General features: G+C 46.9%; 1 protein-coding gene across 1 annotated transcript in view; it reads right to left on the bottom strand.

Annotated features, from left to right (window-relative positions):
* Positions 1–20,264, bottom strand: part of LOC123353840 (maestro heat-like repeat-containing protein family member 2B) — a 66,203-nt gene that overhangs the window by 18,382 nt on the left and 27,557 nt on the right. Inside the window, exons 25-37 of the mRNA XM_044995256.1 lie at positions 16,583–16,706; positions 14,687–14,799; positions 13,718–13,870; positions 11,649–11,803; positions 10,129–10,291; positions 9,485–9,678; positions 6,300–6,437; positions 5,982–6,093; positions 4,122–4,268; positions 2,763–2,945; positions 1,538–1,693; positions 902–1,036; positions 599–701 (exon numbers count right to left, since the gene is read on the bottom strand). Of these exons, the coding sequence (XP_044851191.1) occupies positions 599–701; positions 902–1,036; positions 1,538–1,693; positions 2,763–2,945; positions 4,122–4,268; positions 5,982–6,093; positions 6,300–6,437; positions 9,485–9,678; positions 10,129–10,291; positions 11,649–11,803; positions 13,718–13,870; positions 14,687–14,799; positions 16,583–16,706 (1,876 nt within the window). The remainder of the gene's footprint in view (positions 1–598; positions 702–901; positions 1,037–1,537; positions 1,694–2,762; positions 2,946–4,121; positions 4,269–5,981; positions 6,094–6,299; positions 6,438–9,484; positions 9,679–10,128; positions 10,292–11,648; positions 11,804–13,717; positions 13,871–14,686; positions 14,800–16,582; positions 16,707–20,264) is intronic.

Raw genomic sequence — 20,264 nt, 5'->3', positions numbered from 1 at the left:
GTGGGCTGCTTGCCCCCCAGTGATGAAGTCGCAGTGAGGAGCACTGAACAGCACTGGGTAGGTCTGCACTTTGAGCTAGGGGTATCACACCCAGTTCAATGGGACGGGCCCACACTAGCTCTGACAGCGCTAGCATTAGAATGTAGCTAAGGCAGCACAAGCCGTGGGAGGAGCAGCCACTGTGAGAATAGACTTTGGGGTTTGGATGGGATCATACTTGGGGTGGTTAAACCTCCTGCTGCTCCTGCCGCCGCAGCTACTCTCTATTTTTAGCACAAAGGGCTAGTGCGGGTGTGTCTCATCAAGATGGGAATTATACCCCCAGCTCAAAGTGTAACCATGCCCTACGTGACAGTGTCCCAGGCACTACTACGAAATGACTGCACCGTGCTTCCCCTGCAACAATCCCGAAGCACTTTATAGCAACTAATGAATTCCTCCGACCACCATCCTGGAGAGGTAGGGACATTAACATCTCCATCTATGGGTGGGAAGCTGAGGCACAGAGAGATTAATGGCAGCTCAGTGCTGCACAGTGGGATTTTTTCTGTCTCCCTCAATGGGAATATCAAAAGGGACACTGGGCATCATCTCTCACCAGCTAAGTTGGCGGCACCTGCCCGGATCCCTTCCCAGCTGCTACTGAAGGACGCGATGGTTGTGCTATACAAGTTCTTCAGCAGCTCTGCATTTTCTTTGGCCTAGAGGAAATCAGGGACACATGAGCTCTCTCTGGCTAGAAGTGCCCTTTGACTGCCAGCACATGCTTTTATGAACCACAGGTAAATAAGAGCAAGAACAGGTGGCTGGGTAGAAGTGGAAAAAATGGGAATCTGGGGCAGATTTACATTTCCCATCACCCTCCAGTCAATAATCTCCTACAGTTCAACAGCTCACTCACAAGGTGTCTGCAAATGTCCACCTGGAGCTCTTCAGGCTTCAGCTCGGCTCTGCCACCAAGGTGCTTATTGATCGCATGCTGGAGTCTCTTCAGTCCCAAAAACGGGAAACAGAGGTGAAATGTAGCTCTGCATTCCTGAAAAAGAGCGTCACACCATTGACTTGTTCCCTACCGAGTGCTATGTTCAGTCAAAGGGAACTCATCTGCGTGACTGCTCATCTATTCCAGGACAAAAAAGGATTCATCTGGATGTGACTGGCAGAAACATGCAGGAATGACTAATAGAGGGGAGAGCTTCCACTGAAACCTGGAGGTAGCATCAATGTCTTTTGGGAACAGATATACCGATGAAAGCTGCTTCACCAGGCACAGCTGTGGTCTCTCCTCTGTTCTGGGGAGGCAGGGGCCTGGGGTGAAGAGTCAGACAGGAACAGAGACCTGTAGGGGTCAGACCCATGACCTATCCTGGATTCTGGTGAGGCAGCCATGGACCAACCTGGCTGGAAGTGACTCAGCAGGAGGGCAATGAACTGAGGGGAGAATTTGGGCCTCCACAACAAGCAGGAATAGCAGTGCTCCCCTGGCACTGGGAGGAAGATTCCTTTGCCTTAGTAAATAAGTCACTGTTGGTCTTACCATTGAAACCTCGGGGCTTGGGTCTTGCAGGTGCAGCAGAAGTATGACCCAGCTCTTTCGAACCTGCTCAGCGAAATAGGCCTTCCATTTTTTCTTTGTCAACTGAGCCAGGATGCCAAATAGGACAAAGGCCACTGAGCGAAGACCATCATTCTCCTACAGCCAAGAAAGCCCCACAACTTGGTAAGTAAGGGACAATCCCATCACGCACCTCACACAGCCGTCTCTTCTACGCTAAAGTAGAGTGATTGCAACTACAGCTAGTCAGATAAACTTTAATTAACCAATTTTTTATTCGAATTTTCTGATTCATGAAAATATTTTAGAGACAGTTCAATTTTGATGAAATTCCTCCAGAAGCCAGGCAGGGTCCTTAGAAACCTGCCTGGTGTCTTGCCAGTACACCCATCCAGCTCCTTGGCAGCCAATCTAGCAGGCTGACTGGGATCATAGGCTTCCAGGCTCCCAGCTTTGGGGGGAAGGATAGCTCAGTGGTTTGAGCATTGGCCTGCTAAACCCAGGGTTGTGAGTTCAGTCCCTGGGGGGCCATTTTGGGAACTGGGATAAAAAGCTGAGGATTGGTCCTGCTTTGAGCAGAGGGTTGGACTAGATGACCTCCTGAGGTCCCTTCCAATTCTATGACCCTGGGGGTCCTAGCTCTCAAATTTGCAACTCCCTGGCACCTCTAGCTCCCAGAGTTTCCTGGGTTCCCAGCACCAGGATAGTCTGAGAGCAGACTGCCCCGGGCCAAGGCTTCCAACAGAGCTAGGTTGAGAATAGTAATTCTGTTTCACAAGGAGTTCTGAAGTTTGGGGGAGGGGTTCCCACAAATAGGAACAAAACCAAAATTTGAAATCTCAAAAATTCTCTGCAAAACAGAATTATCATTCCAACCCTCTCACATAAAAACGGTATAGAGCAGGCCCAACACTTTCTATTGCACTCTGTAACCCCCTTTTCATGGTTATCTAGCTACCTAATCTAGTATTCAGACTTTCTTTGAGGTTCTCAGTGGCAATCAAGAACAGAAGGGTGAGACTGTGGGAGCAGGGATGTCATCCCCATCCTCCTAATGTTCTCCTCCTCCATAAAACACCTCCCTTCCCTGGGGCCTAAAATCTCTGCACTCTGACATGAGCAATGCCCAGGGAGTCCACATCACACATCGTAAATCGAGTCTAATCAAGATCGGTTGAACTGGGGTTGGAGAGTTCTGTTCACATACATCGTCAAAGTAGGCCCGGATCTGTTCGGTGAGGTTTTTGAAGGAAGAACCAATGTCCTTCTCTTTCAGCTCCTTCAGGACTTTGGCCAGTGCTTTCATGCTCTCACCAATCACTTCAGAACTGAAAACGTCATGTAAGGCCCCGATCAGTATGTCCAGAAGAAACTTCTTGTATTTTTTCACCTGTACAAACATACGACATTAAAGAAAACTTATCACTGATCACACTTCTAAGAACTTTTCTTTAGCAGTTATGAAGCTGTGGGAATTTCATCAACCCTCTCTCCCTCCTGAGATCTATAGCTATATTTCAGACCAGGTGCTAGCTACAATGAGCCAAACTCGGTAACATAATACACGTGCATAATCCTATTATTAGATTTCTAGTTACTTAGATTCCAAGGCCAAAAGGGTTCATTGTGATTATCCGGTCTGACCTCCTGCATAACATAGAACTTCTCCGAAATAGTCTCTGAACTAGAGTACATCTTTTAGAAAAACATCCAATCTTGATTTTAAAATTGCTAGTGACCGAAAATCCACCACAACAACTTTTGGTAAATTGTTCCAATGATTAATTAAAATTACTATTAAAAATGTACGCCTTATTACCAGTCTGAATTAATCTAGCTTCCTTTTTCTCCATTGAATCTTGTTATACCATTGTTTGCTAATGTGAAGAACCCATTATCAAAATTTGTTCCCCATGTGAGTAGTTATAGACTGTCCTCAAGTCACTCCTTAACCTTCTCTTTGTAAAGCTAAATAGATTGAGCTCCTTGAGTCTATCACTAAAGGTATATTTTCCAATCCTTTGATAGTTCTTGTGACTCTTCTCTGAATCCCCTCTAATTTATCAGCATCCTTCTTGAATTGTGGACATCTGATCTGGACACAGCATTCCAGCAGCACTCACATGAGTGCCATATTCAGAGGGAAAATAACTTCTTTACTCTTCTTCAAGATTCCTCTATTTATGCCTCCAAGGATCATTTCAATCCTTTTGGCCACAACTTCGCATTGGGAGCTTATGTTCAACTGATTATCTGCCATGGCTCAAGTTTTTTCTCAGCATCATTGTTCCCTGGGATAGAGTCTCCCGTCCTGTAAGTATGGCCTGCATTTTTTGTTCCTAGATGTATACATTTACATATGGTTACATCAAAGTGCACATTGTTTGCTTATGCCCAGTTTACCAAAGGATCCAGCTTGCTCTGTATTGACTGCAAAAAGGTGACTAGGGTATGGGAGAGAGCAGAATTTGGCCTAGTGCATTGTGTGCAGCCTCTGTAAACTCTGAGCAATTATTTCCCTTGGATTCTCTACTTATGTTGCATCCTATTCAGTATTCTCTCATACCTTCACAGGCGCCCCATTGACTATATTTCCCAGGCCTCTTACAGCCATCTGACGGACAATGCTGTTCCTATCCTGTGACCTTTCTTCCAAGATGCGCAAGACACTCTTAAGCAACTTCTTCTCCCTGAGCATGGGATCAGTCATTAGCTGAAATAAAATCAACATGTCCATTAGCACCAATATGATCCTTAAGATTGGGAATAGAATTTGAGCCGGCATAGAATACACTAAAAACAACAAGGAGTCCTCCTATAGCCACAGTCTTGTGGATACAGACTAATATGGCTACCCCTCTGATACGTGGCACATAACACACTAACTTTATCATTCCACACAAATGAGAAATGTCTTAAAAACATGCAGCTTTCCTTTTGGGCACTATAATAGGGATCCACTCACCTCTTGAGAGCCCCTTAGTGGCCAGGTCTGGTACCACAGTCCTTTTCTCACCCCTGGTGCACCCTGCCAGCTGACCTCAGTGAGTCTTCTGTGGCTCAGGCCTCTGGCTAAGTCCCAAAGTCCAAATGAACCCCTTCTGGGCTAGTCAAGAACAGTCCCATTGCCCTCACTAGGGTCTCCAGCCCCAACTCTGGGTCCTTGAAATTCTGCTCTTTGTTCAAGCTCTCCGTAAGCATTGTCCCCTTCCTGGGGCTTATGCCACTGTAAGTGGTAGGGGAACCAGGGCCTGCCCATAACTCTGAGTTCCAAACCATGGACCCTGTAAACAGTAGTTAGGCACCGCTTGATTTCAGTTCATTGTTGCTTTTTCCTACCAGCCACTTTTAGCTTCACCCTCACCTCAAGGTTCAAGTTCTTAAGGACTCTCTTCCTGCAAACCCAACTTAAGCAAATGCTGCCAGAATCAAACTCTGGCAATCCCTGGAATTTCTGTGGCCAGAGAGCAGCATCGTTTCTTGCCCCTCCAGTTCCTGGCAGGAACTGACCTGCTAAGGCCCTGCAGCTCCTTTTAGCTGAGCCTGATGGGCTCCGATTGGCTGCTCTCATGAGGCCTCTCTAGACAGACCCAGATTTGTGGCTCTTTTCCTGGGGCAGGGTGCAGTAGGACCATGGGGCCTCTTGTAAGGAGCCTCAAAGCCCAGGAACAGCCCATCCCAGGCACAGATCGATTGTTTTCCTTAGAACCAGATGAGCCCCTAAGATAGTTACTTAGCATAAGTGGAAATATGATGCAGATGTTAGAGGAGGGCTGTAGAAAGGGAGGATGGTCCAGCAGTTAACACACTTGTCTAGGACTTAGGAGACCCAGGTTCAAATTCCTGCTCCCTCAAAGACTTCCTGGGTGACCTTGGCAAATCACTTAGCCCTTCTGTGCATCAGCTCCCTGCCTGTAAAATAGGAATAATAGTGCTTCCCTACCTCCCAGGAGTATTGTGGGGATACATACATACATTACAGAGTTTTGAGGTACTCAGATACAATCGTCATGAGAACCTAAGACAGATGTGAATGTATTTGTATGTTGCTTGTTTTATAGTATTAGGACACTAGGTTCATTCCGAAGATCTGCTGAGTGAAACCAAAACCAGGAGCTGTTGGTTAGTATCAGCACTGGGACTTGGCAGAAGAGGTCCAGTACTTCAAACTCTGTCTGTATCTCTCTCAGCCAGCGCCTGTGGTTGTGTAGCTAGTATAGGCAATGACAGCAATACAAATATCAGCGAGAGAATGACTCCGAAAGGTAGAATGAAGTTCCTTGTCAGGTTTCCATATAAAGGGGGACCCAGTCTACTATCTAAAATGACAGTTACTCCTATGAACTGAACTGTACAACTCCTTAAAAGAAAGGCAAACAGACAATGGTCTAATGGTGAAACTGCTCTTCGGAGCCCTGTGTCTTACCTGGGCAAGGAAAGCTGTGCCGGTGACTCGGAAGTTTTCCATTGGGGAATTCACCCAGGGGAGGAGGCTCTGGATGATCTCAAGTGTTATTAGTCCAAATCTTAGCAGACCACTGGAAGGCAAAAAACCACTTATGGGGTCGATTGCACACTTCAAAAACTCAGCTGCTCTGAGCAGACAGCTCTGATATCTATGGGTGGGAGCTGTGTGTTTCCACCCAGGGCACCCCCCACAAAGCTATAAACTGGAGGTTCCCTCTCAGCCACTCTATTTGCTACTGATTCCCAAGGATAAAATCATGCCTCTTAGATCTCTTACCTCACCAGCAGACACACTCCCTCATGGTGAGTCTGGGGGTTTTCAAGCAGAATCCATGTTTTCTGCGTCCTGAGCACTCTCACCAGTCTCTCATTCCCAGCTTTAGAAAGCACAGATTCTAACGCTTGGACAGAAAACCTGGGGAAAGAGAGGCACAGAACTGCAGCAATCAGTAGGAAGGTGCAGCCTGAACAGAGTCAGGAAGCCCAGGTTACTTGTCAGGTCTGCTGTTCATCCACTGGCAATATCCTGGACACCAGTGTCCCTGGAAGGACTTGATGCCAGGAGGTATGTTTCTGTCTCATACATCTCATATAACTAGTTTTGCTAGGGACAAAATTTTGCAGTCATTTTTCACTTTCTGCAAGGAGTATGGATACTAGCAGAGTACAAGGATATAAAAAAGATACACGATCAGGACCCAAAAACTGGGGGCATAGAATGTGGTGATCACTAGTGGATATTTTGGGGTTGTATCTCCAGATATGATGTGACAGAGTGCTGAGGGTATGCACTTGAGTCAGCACTCTGGTCACTATTAGTACTAATTCAGTTCCTTACAGAAAGCCTAATTGGACAGAGGTGTAGCTGATTACGAGGTCAGATTGGGGCTAGTGAGTCATGGAACCAATCATTCCATTAACAGGGAAACTGTATAAAAGGACATGGGCAGGAGCCCTTTGAGGGGAACAGACAGAGAAAGAAACTTGGGTGACCAGATATCCCGATATTTGGGGCTTTTTCTTATACAGGTGCCTATTACCACCCACCCCCTGTCCTGATTTTTCACACTTGCTGTCTGGTCACCCAAAGAGAAACAGAAAGACAAAAAGCTGGGAGAGCCTGACAAAGTGAGCTCTCTGAGTGGAAACACCTTCCCCCCATTTTGGAGAAGAGTTTAGAAAGTTGAGATACAAGATAAAGGTGCTATGTATTGGTAGGGGGATTAAATAGACTTCACGTTGGTGTTTACAAGCAAGAAAGTCTCAACGTGGTCTGTGTTTGTAGAAGATGTGGGGGTGCAACACCCCTCTCTGTCACAGCTGGGGGCTCATCAGGGATTTCCCTGTTATCTATGCAAATAGAGAGCCTGCTGGAGAAGCCGGGGTAGAGGTCTGGCAGTCCAGGTGATGGAGGGAACACACTGAAATGGGTGGTGAAGCAGCAAGGAGAAGTCTAGAACAGGGGGTTCTCAACCTTTCTGTTTCTGAGCCTCCTCTCACCTCAACAAGCTATAAATACTCCATGGCCCACTCCCAGGCCTCTGCCCTGCCAGGCATCAGAGTTTGGGGCTCCTGGCTCTAGATTTTAACTCCACAGGGTGCAGGGGCTGGGGCTTTAGTGCAGGTGCTGGGCCTCAGGGCTCCAGCCTGGCTGGGCTCAGAGATTCAGCTTTCTGCCCTAAGCCCCAGCTAGTCTACTGCCAGCCCTGCTTGGCGGACCCCCTAAAACCGGCCCAGTTGAGAACTGCTGGTGTAGAAGACCTTCTAACAATCCCACCAGGCAGAAAAACAGCCTTTGCTTGCCTGGTAGGTTTAACAGCAAAAGAGCCTTCAGGAATTTATACAGGAACAAGCCCAGGTCTGGCAACAACTCCTCCAAAGTCTGGCAAGTCCCGTGACAGGAAATGGAAACCAGGCACAGGAGATCAGACTCTGTAAAATGGGACCTGCGAACAACCCTGATCTGGTTTTGGTTACTCTTAAAGGAGCAGCGGTGAGACCTCACAAGGACAGAACAATGTGGGCCTTTCGACTGACACCCCATTTAACCGGGGAAGCACATATATGGCTCTTAGTGATTAGCGGGCAAGAGATTAGGACGTGATTAAGGCAGCCATGCTGGACGAGGTGGGGCCTGTCCACAGAAAAGTACTGCCAGAAATGGAGAGTTGAAAGATGGATTGAGGGATTAGGCCTCTGTGCATTTGCATAGAAATTGAAAGATTGGACCACTTACTGGTAAGGCCACATACTCAAACTGTGGGGGAGATCATGGACTGCATGATTCTGGAAGTTTCTTCAGAGTCACCCTGAGCATATCTGAGTATAGGTTACGTGGCACCAGCCAGTTAATCTGGACCCCGCAGTTAAAATTACAGAGGAATTTGCAGAGGCGGACATTCCCAGAGTGAGTCAGTGGTTTAAGGGGCTAAAAGATCACTAAAAGATTGCCATATGAGTCTCAAATAAAAGCTCATGTCACCAATATCATTGTGAAACACATCTACAGATGCTGTGTAAAGAGCCATGTCTATGCATTGAAAATTACATTCTTATGATCTGTGTCTAGGGACTAGTCACCAGGAAAGGTGAAAAAATGGTTTTCTTTAAGGCAAGAAATGTTTCTCCATCTGTTTGTTTACATGTAAATTAAGCATGTAGGGTTCACATTCAGTTCAGGACTGTGAGAACTTCAAAGAAAGAAAAGTAACAGGAAGGAGACAGGGAGTGGGGACCCAATTTTGGGGTACACCTCAAAGGTTTGCTCTAGTATATTTGGGGGACAAAGAAGACACCCTGGCATCTTTCACTTAGGAAGTAGATGGCCAGCGAGACGGACAGCGGGGTCACTATCAGGCTTGGTTGAGAACGTTGGGTGAGAAACATCTTTAGACAGGAGGTTAACCTGTTGGGTAAGTTTAGTCTCTAGGACCATGTTATGATTTCATTTGACATGTAACCATTTTTTGCTTGCATTCTTTCTCACTGTCACTGGAAATTCTGTTCTTTGACCATCTCTGTTCTTGTTTGCCCTATAAATATATCTAAGTGCTGTGTGTTTTGCACTATAGAGTATAAGTAATAAAGTATAAAGTATAGAGTCTAAAGTATAAGAAGTAAACTGGTGTGTACTGTTCCATAGGGAACAGCACGCCCGGTAATTCTGTGGGTGTTCAGTGGATAAAGGTCTGGACACTATACGGAACGGTCAGAAGACTCGGGGGTTGGTGTGTGCCTATCACTAACCTGTACAAAGAGACTGGGGTCTGAGGAGGCCTGGATGGCAGTGCTTGTTTTGCCAGAGCCTGGTCATTTTAGGGAACTGACCCACAGCAGACACAGACAAGACTTCCTCACTCTAAGGGCAGGCAATGGTAAGGTGCCTCATAACCCTGGAAATTCCTGGGGAGTGTCACACAACTCTATTGGAATTCTTTGTTTCTCTCCCTTCCTTCTAATTACCGGCAAGGGTTGCCCTCAGTATGTTGTTGGTCTTTTTGGAATAGGCTCCTGGTGATTATCCTTGGCAATGGCATCTTTTGTCCTGAGGTTCGGCTGACCTGCTGCAGGAGAACAGGAAACAACTCTGGGAGCAGCTCCTGCACAGCTTTGCTCGACTGCTGTGCTGACACCACCTCAAAGATGGCACATGTTGCCTGAAAGGAGAGCATGGTAAAAAATGAGATCTCCTCCCAACACCATCACATCCTCTTCTCCCCTTCTGATATCAGCTGTACTGAATTTTCACTTCTGCCGGTAACTTGAATGACTGCAAGCAACTCCCTTAACTCATGGCTCAGTTTCCCACATCTGTAAAAATGTGTATGACCTACCAAGGCATGTTGTGAGTCCTAAGGAATATTTGCAAAGCACTGTGAGCAACCTGGTTCAAAGACTCTCTAATTGCCAGATGTTATTAAGTAAATCAGCCACATACTCTAAAACTGCGTATTTGTTCCACAGACAGCAGAGCTGGACTCAGGGAAACAGTACATCAGAGGAGAAGTGCCCACACAGCAATATTCTACCACACTTCTAGCTTTCCAGCAGCAGGATTGTCACAGGGCAGAGGAAAGCCTGAAAGGCGTGTCTGTCATCTAACTTACTGAGAGAGGTTCAGCAGCTGCCAAATGCCTGTCAGTTTCAGTCTCTGAGGTGATGCTTTCTTCTTGGCTTGTTGACGTCTTTATTTTTTCTATTAGGACCTGTAGGACCTGAGTGGCAAGCAAGGGGTCTCCCCCCAGAGATCTCCACAGCTCACTGGTGTAACTGCAATTTAACAGAAGTTACATGTGACCCCTGGACACTTTTGTGGCTCAGACTGAATGCGTCCTATTTAAGTAAAGACCAACTTTTCTCCTTGCCTATGAGGAGAAAGTTAGGAGCACTGTCCTCCTTTAACGCTCCTCCTGTTTAAATATTGAGTTTCCAGTTACAGAACTAGGTTAAGTGACCTAGTCTTACTGCAGCCTAACCATTAATACTAGACTTCCGAAGGACAGGACACAGAGCGCCAATCTCAGTTCCTGTTTTCCCACTTCCCAGTAAATATGGAATCCTGAGCATGTGGCTCCCAAAGATCCAGGGTTTGGAAGGCAAGTGGATGAAAGAAAAGCCACATTTCTACTAACTGGACATACAATTATGAGAACGAATATTCATGGCCATCCTAGTTCCCCTTCACAAAGGGTGTCCCTACCCTCTGTTTGCCAGAAGCTGGGACTGGGCAACAGGGGATGGATCATTTGACAGTTACCTGTTCTGTTCATTCCCTCTAGGACATGTGGCACTGGCCACTGTCGGAAGACAGGACACTGGGCTAGATGGACCTTTGGTCTGACCCAGTATGGTCGTTCTTATGGTCTTAGATTCCAGCACTGATAACTGATAACCCAGTTGGGGACCTTTAAATGAAATGATGGATCTGCTTCCAGTCCAGTTTTAAATCCCAAGGACAGCAACTCTATTCTAGCAGCCACACCCTGACCGATACCAAGCGGCGGTCTGATGACAATATTGGCCCTATTCTTTGTCATCAGCCAGGGATTGGACTTGAAGCTGTCATGCTACCAGGAAATCAACAGCAATTGCTAATTTCCAAAGTGAGGTCAATTCAGGTGTCTAGAGAGCCAGGCCGGTTCCAGGCACCAGCCCAGCAAGCAGCTGCTTGGGGCAGGCAATGGTGAGGGGCAGCACATCTGGGTCTTCGGTGGCAATTCGGCGGCTGGTCCCTCACTCCTTCTCAGAGCGAAGGAGTAGAGCTGCACATCGCGATCGCAGGGTTTTTTTATTCCCCGCCCTTTTTTTGCTGCTTGGGGCAGCAAAAGCCCTGGAGCCAGCCCTGCTAGAGAAGTACATGTTTCCAACAATACACTCCAGTTATACCAGTAAAGTTAGGTCTTTAGGATGTCAAAGCAGTTATGAATTAATGGAAACAGAATGACACTTAATTTCTCTCCACACCCCACCTTAACATGCTCTTGGACCTTCCTGGAGAAAGACCCAGGCTATTAACCATCAGGAATTATCCCAAAATGTCTGCTGCTTAAATAAAGCCCTACATCTCCCAGCAAAGCTGTGGGATCCATGTTTTACCAAAATGAATGCAATAGGTAGCGGTATATACCTGTCCATCGGCAGATGGTTGCTGAGTAGGCTGGAGATCACTGCCTCTAGGTGATGGTGAGCTAAAATAGACACTGCCTCCAGCAGGAATTGCCTCAAGCTGCCCTCCTGGATAGTAGCCATGTGGCTATATATTATATCCACAATAGCTGGCACCTGGAAGGAACAAAACCAGAAAGAAATGTCCCTTTTTCTTTCTCTCCATTCATTCTACAGAATCAAAACCTTTATTTAGACATTTGCTGATTTTTTAGAAATTTCTCAAGAAACAAACGTTCAAATATGTCTGTGTAACTTTAACCCACAACAATTGCCCACACTTGGCTGTAAAAATTAACACTGACACACACACATACAGCGAAACCCCGCTATAACACGATGATCAGGGTCCAAAAAATTGGATCGCGCTAAATGTGGGGTCGCGGTATAGCAGGGTTTACCATTTCAAGCTGGTCAGTTTCAAGCCGGTCGATTTCTCTTGGGCAGAAAACTACTTGCATTTGCGAACTGCCCACCACAGTAACTGAAAGGGTGGAGCTCCAGCAGCGGGAGCTCTCAGCCATGCGGTGAGAGAGGGAAACACTTGGGGAGAGCAGGGGAGATGTGCAACGGGCAGAGGAAGAGAGAGGAGCAGCCGGGGAGAGAGTGGCTCTTCTCACCAAAAGGGTAAGCGGGGGCAGGTGGGAAGAGGCAGTGGGGAAGGCACATTCCATTTTTTGCTTTTTTTCCCTTTGGGGGCACTCCAGCCCCTCTCCCTTCACAAAGCCTCTCTCTCTCTCTCTCTTTTTCTCTCTCTCTTTTGCGCTTCCACGGCGCTCCAGCCGCTTTTTTTTTTTTGGCCTGGGGCGGCCGGAGCCACCTTACAATCGTGTTATAGCCGAATTCGCATTATTACGGGGCGCATTATAGCAGGGTCAGGGGCAGCTCTAGCCATTTCGCCACCCCAAGCATGGTGGCACCCGTGGCTCCAGTGGACCTCCCGCAGGCGACCGGCAGAGCACCCCCGCGGTGTGCCGCCCCAAGCACGCGCTTTGCGTGCTGGGGCCTGGAGCCGCCCCTGAGCGGGGTTTCCCTGTACATACCAGGTAATTTAATGTGGTGGTGCCCAGCTATGCATTAAATAAACCAGCTGGCATGCACAAAAGAAGGCTTTGCTTGCCCAGATTTTGCAGGTGTGATTTAAGCAGCCAAATGCAACCATTTGCCTCGAAGGATGCACAGTTCATAAACAACCACAAGCACAAAATATGCAAGTGCTTTAAACACAGTGTGCAAATGCCTGGGACTATGAACAGGTGACGACCTCTCATTCATTCCTAGCCCTTCACATCTTCGAAACACTGTGCAAACGTGGCAGTTCTGCTGCAAGGGTTCCCTGTCCTGAGGCCTTTCACCAGCCTTGATAGAAGATTTGTGGAGTGCTCCTTTCATCTAGCCCTAACGCACTGGGCTCCAGAATAAGGCATATAAATAGTGGATCCCAAAGACACTATAGTTTTCTCCCTCCCTCCTTCTATTCTTAAAGGGTACGTCTACACACCAAAAAAATCCCACAGCAGCGAGTTTCAGAGCTCAGGCCAACCTGGGCCTGAGGGGCTTGCACTATGGGGCTAAAAGTGTAGCTGTTCCTGCTCGGGCTGCAGCCCAGGCTCTGAAACCTGGCAAGAGGATGGGTCTCAGAGCCCAGGCTCCAGACTCCCTGGGAATGACTACAGGACTATTTTTATCCAGGTAGCCCTTAGCCACAGGCCTCCTAAGAACTGGATGCCTCCAAGTGCCAGTCATTCTGTCTTCTTGTCTTTTCCCCAGAGTGTTTTTTCAAGCCTTTCTTGGCTGAATACTGTGGCAACAAGCCAGACAAATAAATAACCAACCATCTTCCTTTTCCCTTCGATTCTCTCTGTCTATTGCTATTGATTCTGCCATTGCCTAGTTTAGGGTGGGAACAGAGATGGAATCGACTCTATGTCCGAGGGGGAGAAACAGCAAGATTTTTGTTCATTACACATGAGGGCAAAGATCTAAAAGCCTCGAGTTTAGGCAGAAAACCTCTCCAGTTTCCCGTTTTACCTTATCAAGCATGGCATCTCCACACTCCTTCAGTATAACCTTCATCCACAGTCCAGCTGCCGTGGCACAGGTGGGGCTGGCAGACAGCATACTTTCCACTGTGGCCTCAATAAAGGCTGTGGCCTGTTCTGGGGGAAAGTACTCACTAACAACCTGGGAACAAATCAAAAACAGGAGAGACTGCAATGATGTTTGGCTCCAGCACTTGTAAAAATGGAGGCCTAATATCTCTATGGAAAAATATCTATGCATCAGCAAATTGCATCCGACGAAGTGGGTATTCACCCACGAAAGCTCATGCTCCAATACGTCTGTTAGTCTATAAGGTGCCACAGGACTCTTTGCTGCTTTTACAGATCCAGACTAATGGCTACCCTTCTGATTAATTAACAATTTGTTAATTAGCCTCATGTCCAGCTAGCCATTTGGGATTAAAATTCTCTCCATAGTCTATATACTACATTTTTGTATTCTACACTAATGAGATCAGGTTCGAGGCAAAGCTTCTGTTGCACAGTTAGCACAACATTGTACTGGATATGCAGGAGGTAAGTTTCCAGTTTGTATTCTCTTAGATACACTGCATCTTTTTACAATATATACAATGAAGTCAAGAGAGGCATGCACACAAATATAGGCTAAGGCAAACCCACAAGGTGACAGAATGAAGACTGGATGGGTTCTCAGCTTGATGTTCCACTAATACAGTTTTTCTCATGGATAGCTGGATAGGTACATGTGTGCGCATCTGCGTGTGCATTTTCATGGGTGTGCAACATTCTGTGGAATCTGGATTTTACATGGCATTCATAGCACACATCTATGAAAAGCATCTTGGCTGGTTACTAGCAACGAATGCCCCTCGCCCACAGCTCGCTCCAAGTACGGAAAGGCATCATGAAAGCGTAAATGTAAAATGAAGGGTGTCTGGTCACTAGAACATCCGCACAAGTTTTTTGAGTCAGTTACCCTGGCCATTTTGGAAGATGCCTGAAACAGAGCCTCGGGGTCCGGAGCTGCTGTTAGTTCTTCACGGAGACATCTCAGCTCCTCTTCCGCTGACCCCAGGTTCATGGGCTGGCCTGGAGTGGAGAAAAGGAAAAAAAGTACTGTAACGACTAATGAAACTGAACCTCTACTGCATGGACATTCATACAGGAGGATCCATGTGCTAGGCTGTTATCAGCATAGTGTAAAACCTTGGCCCCATCAAAGTCAATGGCAAAATTCCTGTTGACTATAATGGAGTCGGGATTACACCCTAAATGTCTGAAAGTTAACAGTAATGGTCTGTTCTTGTTACTGATACAGGATTGAACAAGCACCATATTCAGCTTGGAGCAGCTTTCTGGGGGTGTCTGGTTTCAGTAGCCTCTCTGCTCTCACTATTTACATCTAATCTCACATTCAAGTACAACTCATGGAGGTAGATGTGAGGGGTTCCAATGTAGAAGCGAATCCCTCCACCAAACTCTCGTTGTAAAAGAGATGGGGCTGGACAAAACCTTCGGCAGGAAACCCAGGCTCATCCGTCACTTCTAAACAATGCTGGGATTTCTATGTTGTACACTCAAAGACTGGAGTCCCTTGTTCTGTTTCTGAATCACCAACACTGTTTTTTAGGACTGATTAATAATAATTAGAAATAGGGTGACCAGATGTCCCAATTTTATAGGGACAGTCCCGATTTTGGGGTCTCTCTCTTATATAGGCTCATATTATCCCCCACCCCAGTCCTGCATGAGTTTCACATTGGCTGTCTGGTCACCCTAATTGGAAATGGCCTTAAATAATAACCAAGATCTATCCCTTTACATCTAACCATTAGGTGAAAAGAATATCCTACGCCAGGGGTCGGCAACCTTTCAGAAGTGCTGTGCCGAGTCTTCATTTATTCACTCGAATTTAAGGTTTCGCGTGCCAGTAAGATAATTTAATGTTTTGAGAAGGTCTCTTTCTATAAGTCTATAATATATAACTAAACTATTGTTATATGTAAAGTAAATAAGGCTTTTAAAATGTTTCAGAAGCTTCATTTAAAATTAAATTAAAATGCGGAGCCCCCCGGACTGGTGGCCAGAACCTGGGCAGTGTGAGTGCCACTGAAAATCAGCTCACGTGCCGCCTTCGGTACCCGTGCCATAGATTGCCTACCCCTGTCCCACTCTTTCACAAATGGGAAAATGGCCTACACTTACTCCAATAGCTTTGAATGCTCATGACAGAGGGCTGCTGCAAGAACTTTTTGTTTAAAGAATTAGTCCAGGAAACCCCTCCAATACAGCCAGTGGCAGGGTAAAGAGAATGAAAATGTTTAGTACCAAGGGCTTGTCTACATGGAGATAGTCAAGAAAGCTAATCCAAATTCATTTTCAAACTGCATTAGTTAAACTTCATTAAACACCTCTGGGGACACACTTATTTAGAATTAAAGGGGCCTTTTTCAGGTTAGTTTAATTCATGTAATTCACTAAAATTAAGAAGGGCCATTTTCATTCAGAATCAGAGCATCCACACGTGTTTAATGACACTTTAAAATTTACACCTTTAGTTCATTTGGATTAACTCTCCTTAGTGTCCCTGTGTAGAGAAGCCCTAAGGAACTGAGCAGTTATCTACCTGGTGCAGACCATTTATTATTTGTACAGTTCCCAGAAGTGTGCCACACTCTTTACACATCATAATCGTCTCTTCTAATGAGCTATTTACAAGATGCCCACCACTCTGTTATCTAAGTGCCAACAGACAGGACAGAAAGAACTAGAGAGGCAAAAAAATGGACATTACAACAGTGAAAGAAGGTGAAGAATTACTTATACCTGCTAATGGGGAAGAATTACTTATACCTGCTAATAGTCTCCTCACCTTGTATACAGAGAAGGCAGCTGATACAGTCAAACACCCACTGACGAGACGTGGCCAGTGAATCACAGCTGTATGGTGCTATTGCTCCAATCAGAGATCCAAACTGATGAAAAGTTTCCTGAGTCTAATTAAAAAAGAATGAAGAATGAACCTTCTCCAGCTGTACTAGACTTCACTTGCCATCTTTATTGTTGATACCAGTCAGCTCTGTGTTTTTGGGGAACCAGGGCACAGTATCTAGCTTGTGTGACTCATGAAGGACACCCCCAATTCCCATCTCTGTTTGAACCAAAACCGATCAGAGAAAAGGCTTGCAGAGAACAGTGAAGGGTTTGGGGAGACATACCTAGACGCCTCCTGACAAGGGTGACAAGATTAAGACATCTCCATTTGCATACAGAATGAAGAACAGAGACAACTCCGCATGCCTCAACTGCATGAAAGATGGAATAGGGATTAGCATAAAGAATGAAGAACAGAGAACCGCACTGAACTCTGGGACCAGAAAGCAGGGACGCATCGAATCATGGGAATCCCTGCTCCAGATGCTAATGAACCTATGCCTGCACACACTCAGCTCAGCAATTATCAGACCAATTCTAGTAATAAATCTTTGACTCATATCCCAAAATACTGAAGCAGCCTAGTTGCCTTGTGAGCTCCCCGGAAGAAAACAACACCCATAGCCAAGAGTGATCAGCTCCTATTGTCTAGCCTAAAGAAAACCCTTGAGCCATCAGTTTACCCATAAACAAATCTAGTGTTCTCCCTTCAACCACTGTATTTTCTCTACAAACTCCCCTACCTATGCCCAAGAAAGGGTTCTGATGTATAGACCCAAACTCTGCATCAGTTCCACCAGGATTCCACCTCCTGACTGATCGTGCTGGGGGCTCTGCCTGTCTCCAGCACTCAGGACCCTGAGCTACCACCATCACCTGGGAACCCCGACCAGTTCAAGCCTCATGGAGTGGGTGAGATCCATCTCTCTCTCTCTGTTTTCTTTCCTACCTCAGGTATTAACCTTTAAAATGTAGCTGTTATGTTTGTTTAGCCCTCCTGGTGTGGTTATCACTATGATTCAATCAATAACTGTTATGGGTCAGCTGGTTGCTTCTCTCTCTCTCTATCAATTTGAGATTTTTGTGTTTTTAGCTTCCCCCATTTACTCTGCAGCAACACTTCTTGTACCTAAGCTAAAGATCCCTGTAGTGCCCCAAAATACTGTGGGGTTTGCTCATCAAATGGGTTACTACCAGTACAATTGTAATGTGAAAGTGTGATAGGAATGTGTTAAACTTGGGGCACATAAGTGGGTGCGGGGAGCAGTGGAAAGTGCTGCTGAACCCAGCCTGTTGAGACCAGGGGCGCATGAGGGTACCAGCTTGAAAGTGCTGCTTAACCCAGCCCACTGAACACAGGGACATATGAGGGGGATCAGCTGGGGAGTGCTGATTGACTTGCTCTGCTAGTGTGCGCGCATGTTCGTCTAGTTCTAGTTATTAGCCCTGGGGAACCTAGGTCCTGCAGGAGAGCTCCATTGGGAGGGGACTTGTGGAAGGAAGGAGTAGAACACACAAGTGACATAAGCAACACATTAATAGAATTACAGAACCGCCCCACCCCTCCCTTCCCCCACAGAAGAGTAACCCTAATTAATGAGCCTCCCCAAAGTAACGGGCACGTCTGGTAACATTGTGCCTCTGATTCCTGTACTGAACTGGGTAACGCACATTGGAAAATATAATCCCAATTGTACATACAAACGGATGGGGTCTAAATTAGCTGTTATCACTCAAAGAAGAGACCTCAGAGTCATTGTGTACAGTTCTCTGAAAGCATCTGCTCCACATGCCGTCAAAAACACTAACAACATGTTAGGAACCATTAGGAAGCGGATCGATAATAAGGCAGTAACAGGGCCGGCTCCAGGCACCAGACGAGAAAGCACATGCCTGGGGTGGCACATTGTAAGGGGCAGCATTCTGGCTAATCTTGGGGTGGGGCATTCCGGCCACCTTGCCGTGGTTTTTTTGTTTGTTTTGGCAGCCCGGTCTGCAGCTCTGGAGCCCCCGGCTGGCTCCCCACGCTCCGCCAGTCCCAGCCCAGCCGGGGCACGGACCCCGGCCCGGGGGGTGGGGGTGGGGGGCAGGAACTAGCGATCCCCGCCGCTCACCGTGCTGCCGGGCTCCCCGGGACATGCCACTCCCCGCTGCCTGCACCGGCCTCCGCCTCCCATGCCGCTCTGAGCCCGGCCCGGCTGAGCCGCCTTTAAAGGAGTGGCTGAGCCAGCACCTCCTGCAGCCCCCAGGAGAGGCATCCCAAGGCCGAAGGAGGGAGCCCGTCTCGCCCGGCTGCGAGCGGGCTGCAGCACCTGGCTGCCTACAGGGGGTGGGCGCCACCATTCACCCCCCTGCGAGCCGCCTTGACCACCCTCCACACACTCCCTGCGGCTGCTGGTTTTTTGGTTTTTTTGTTTGTTTTTGCTTCGGCAGTCCAGCCATCCCTTTTTTTTTTTTGTGCTTGGGACAGCAAAAAAGCTAGAGCTGATAGGATATGCCACAGGAGGATACTGGGTCTTTATAAATGGAGAGCCTGCTCTTCCTTTCAGCAGCACAGACCTGGGTTGACTGTCCTGTGATAAATCAGCCATTCTTTCTCATTCTATGAGCAGAACACAGCAGATGACAGCCTGTTGCTTATTCAGCTTACAGCAAAGGGGGACACAGGTCGCTTCAATTCCCAGACTCTGCCTCTCATTCATCTACCCAGTTGGGTGTGTGAAAGCTAAATGAGCTGGTATTCTAAACTCCCAGAAAGGCAGTGGAGGAAAAGAAAGTGACCCTTTATAGGCAGCTCAGTTCAGTCCTCGCTGCTGAAGGCAGTACTAATGAAGTGACTTGCACACAGAGCGTCAAAGCAAGGGCTTGGTTAAGGGCAGCTTCACCCCAGATTCCCCCTGAAGTTATGTAGGAGGGAAACAAGTGAAGGGTTTTAACACAGTGGGCAGTACCAGACAGCAGGCCACTGTGGGATTAGGGGACTTGAGTGCAGGAGTGAGGAGGTCATGAACAGAGCCAGCAAAGAGTTGATTAACACAGGATAAATTAGTCCAAATTTGCGAAATATATCCCCAAAATGTACAAATGAGCCTGTGAAATCCAGAGACCACGTTTCTGTGGCACTTTCCTTTAGAACTCTTGACAGGCACCATTCCCATCTCCTTTGGGCTTTTTTTTGGTATAAATGTGTGGCTCAGGAAACGCAAGGAGCCAAGTGCAGGGCTGAGGTTCAGTCTCTCTGTTGGCCCTGGATATGATGCTTTGGGAGGTGTAAGAGGCTAGGGAGACTGTAATAGGTAGGAGAAGATTAGGGGAGATTAGTCTGAGTGAAAAGGAGAGGAAAGGACAGGGCTGGCTTATCAGTACCAAATTATTCTCTGATTTTCAATTTAGTACCATGCACATTCTTCTCAGTTACAACAGACACACTGAATAAACTATGCAAATACACAATAGCTGCATGGACACGAGGTTCTCCTTTGAATTTTATGTATAAAAGGAAGTTACGATCAATGACATGGCTGGAGAAACTTGTCCTCCTAAAACAAAGGAAAGGTCTGCTCCATTTTTTCCTGACACAGTAACAGAACATACTACCAGCTCAACCCCCTCCCACCCTC

The sequence above is a fragment of the Mauremys mutica genome, chromosome 20, assembly GCF_020497125.1.
Source record: "Mauremys mutica isolate MM-2020 ecotype Southern chromosome 20, ASM2049712v1, whole genome shotgun sequence".
NCBI lineage: Eukaryota > Metazoa > Chordata > Testudines > Geoemydidae > Mauremys > Mauremys mutica.
The sequence above is the reverse complement of the archived record's forward strand: the minus strand, read 5'-3'. Positions and strand labels throughout refer to the sequence as shown.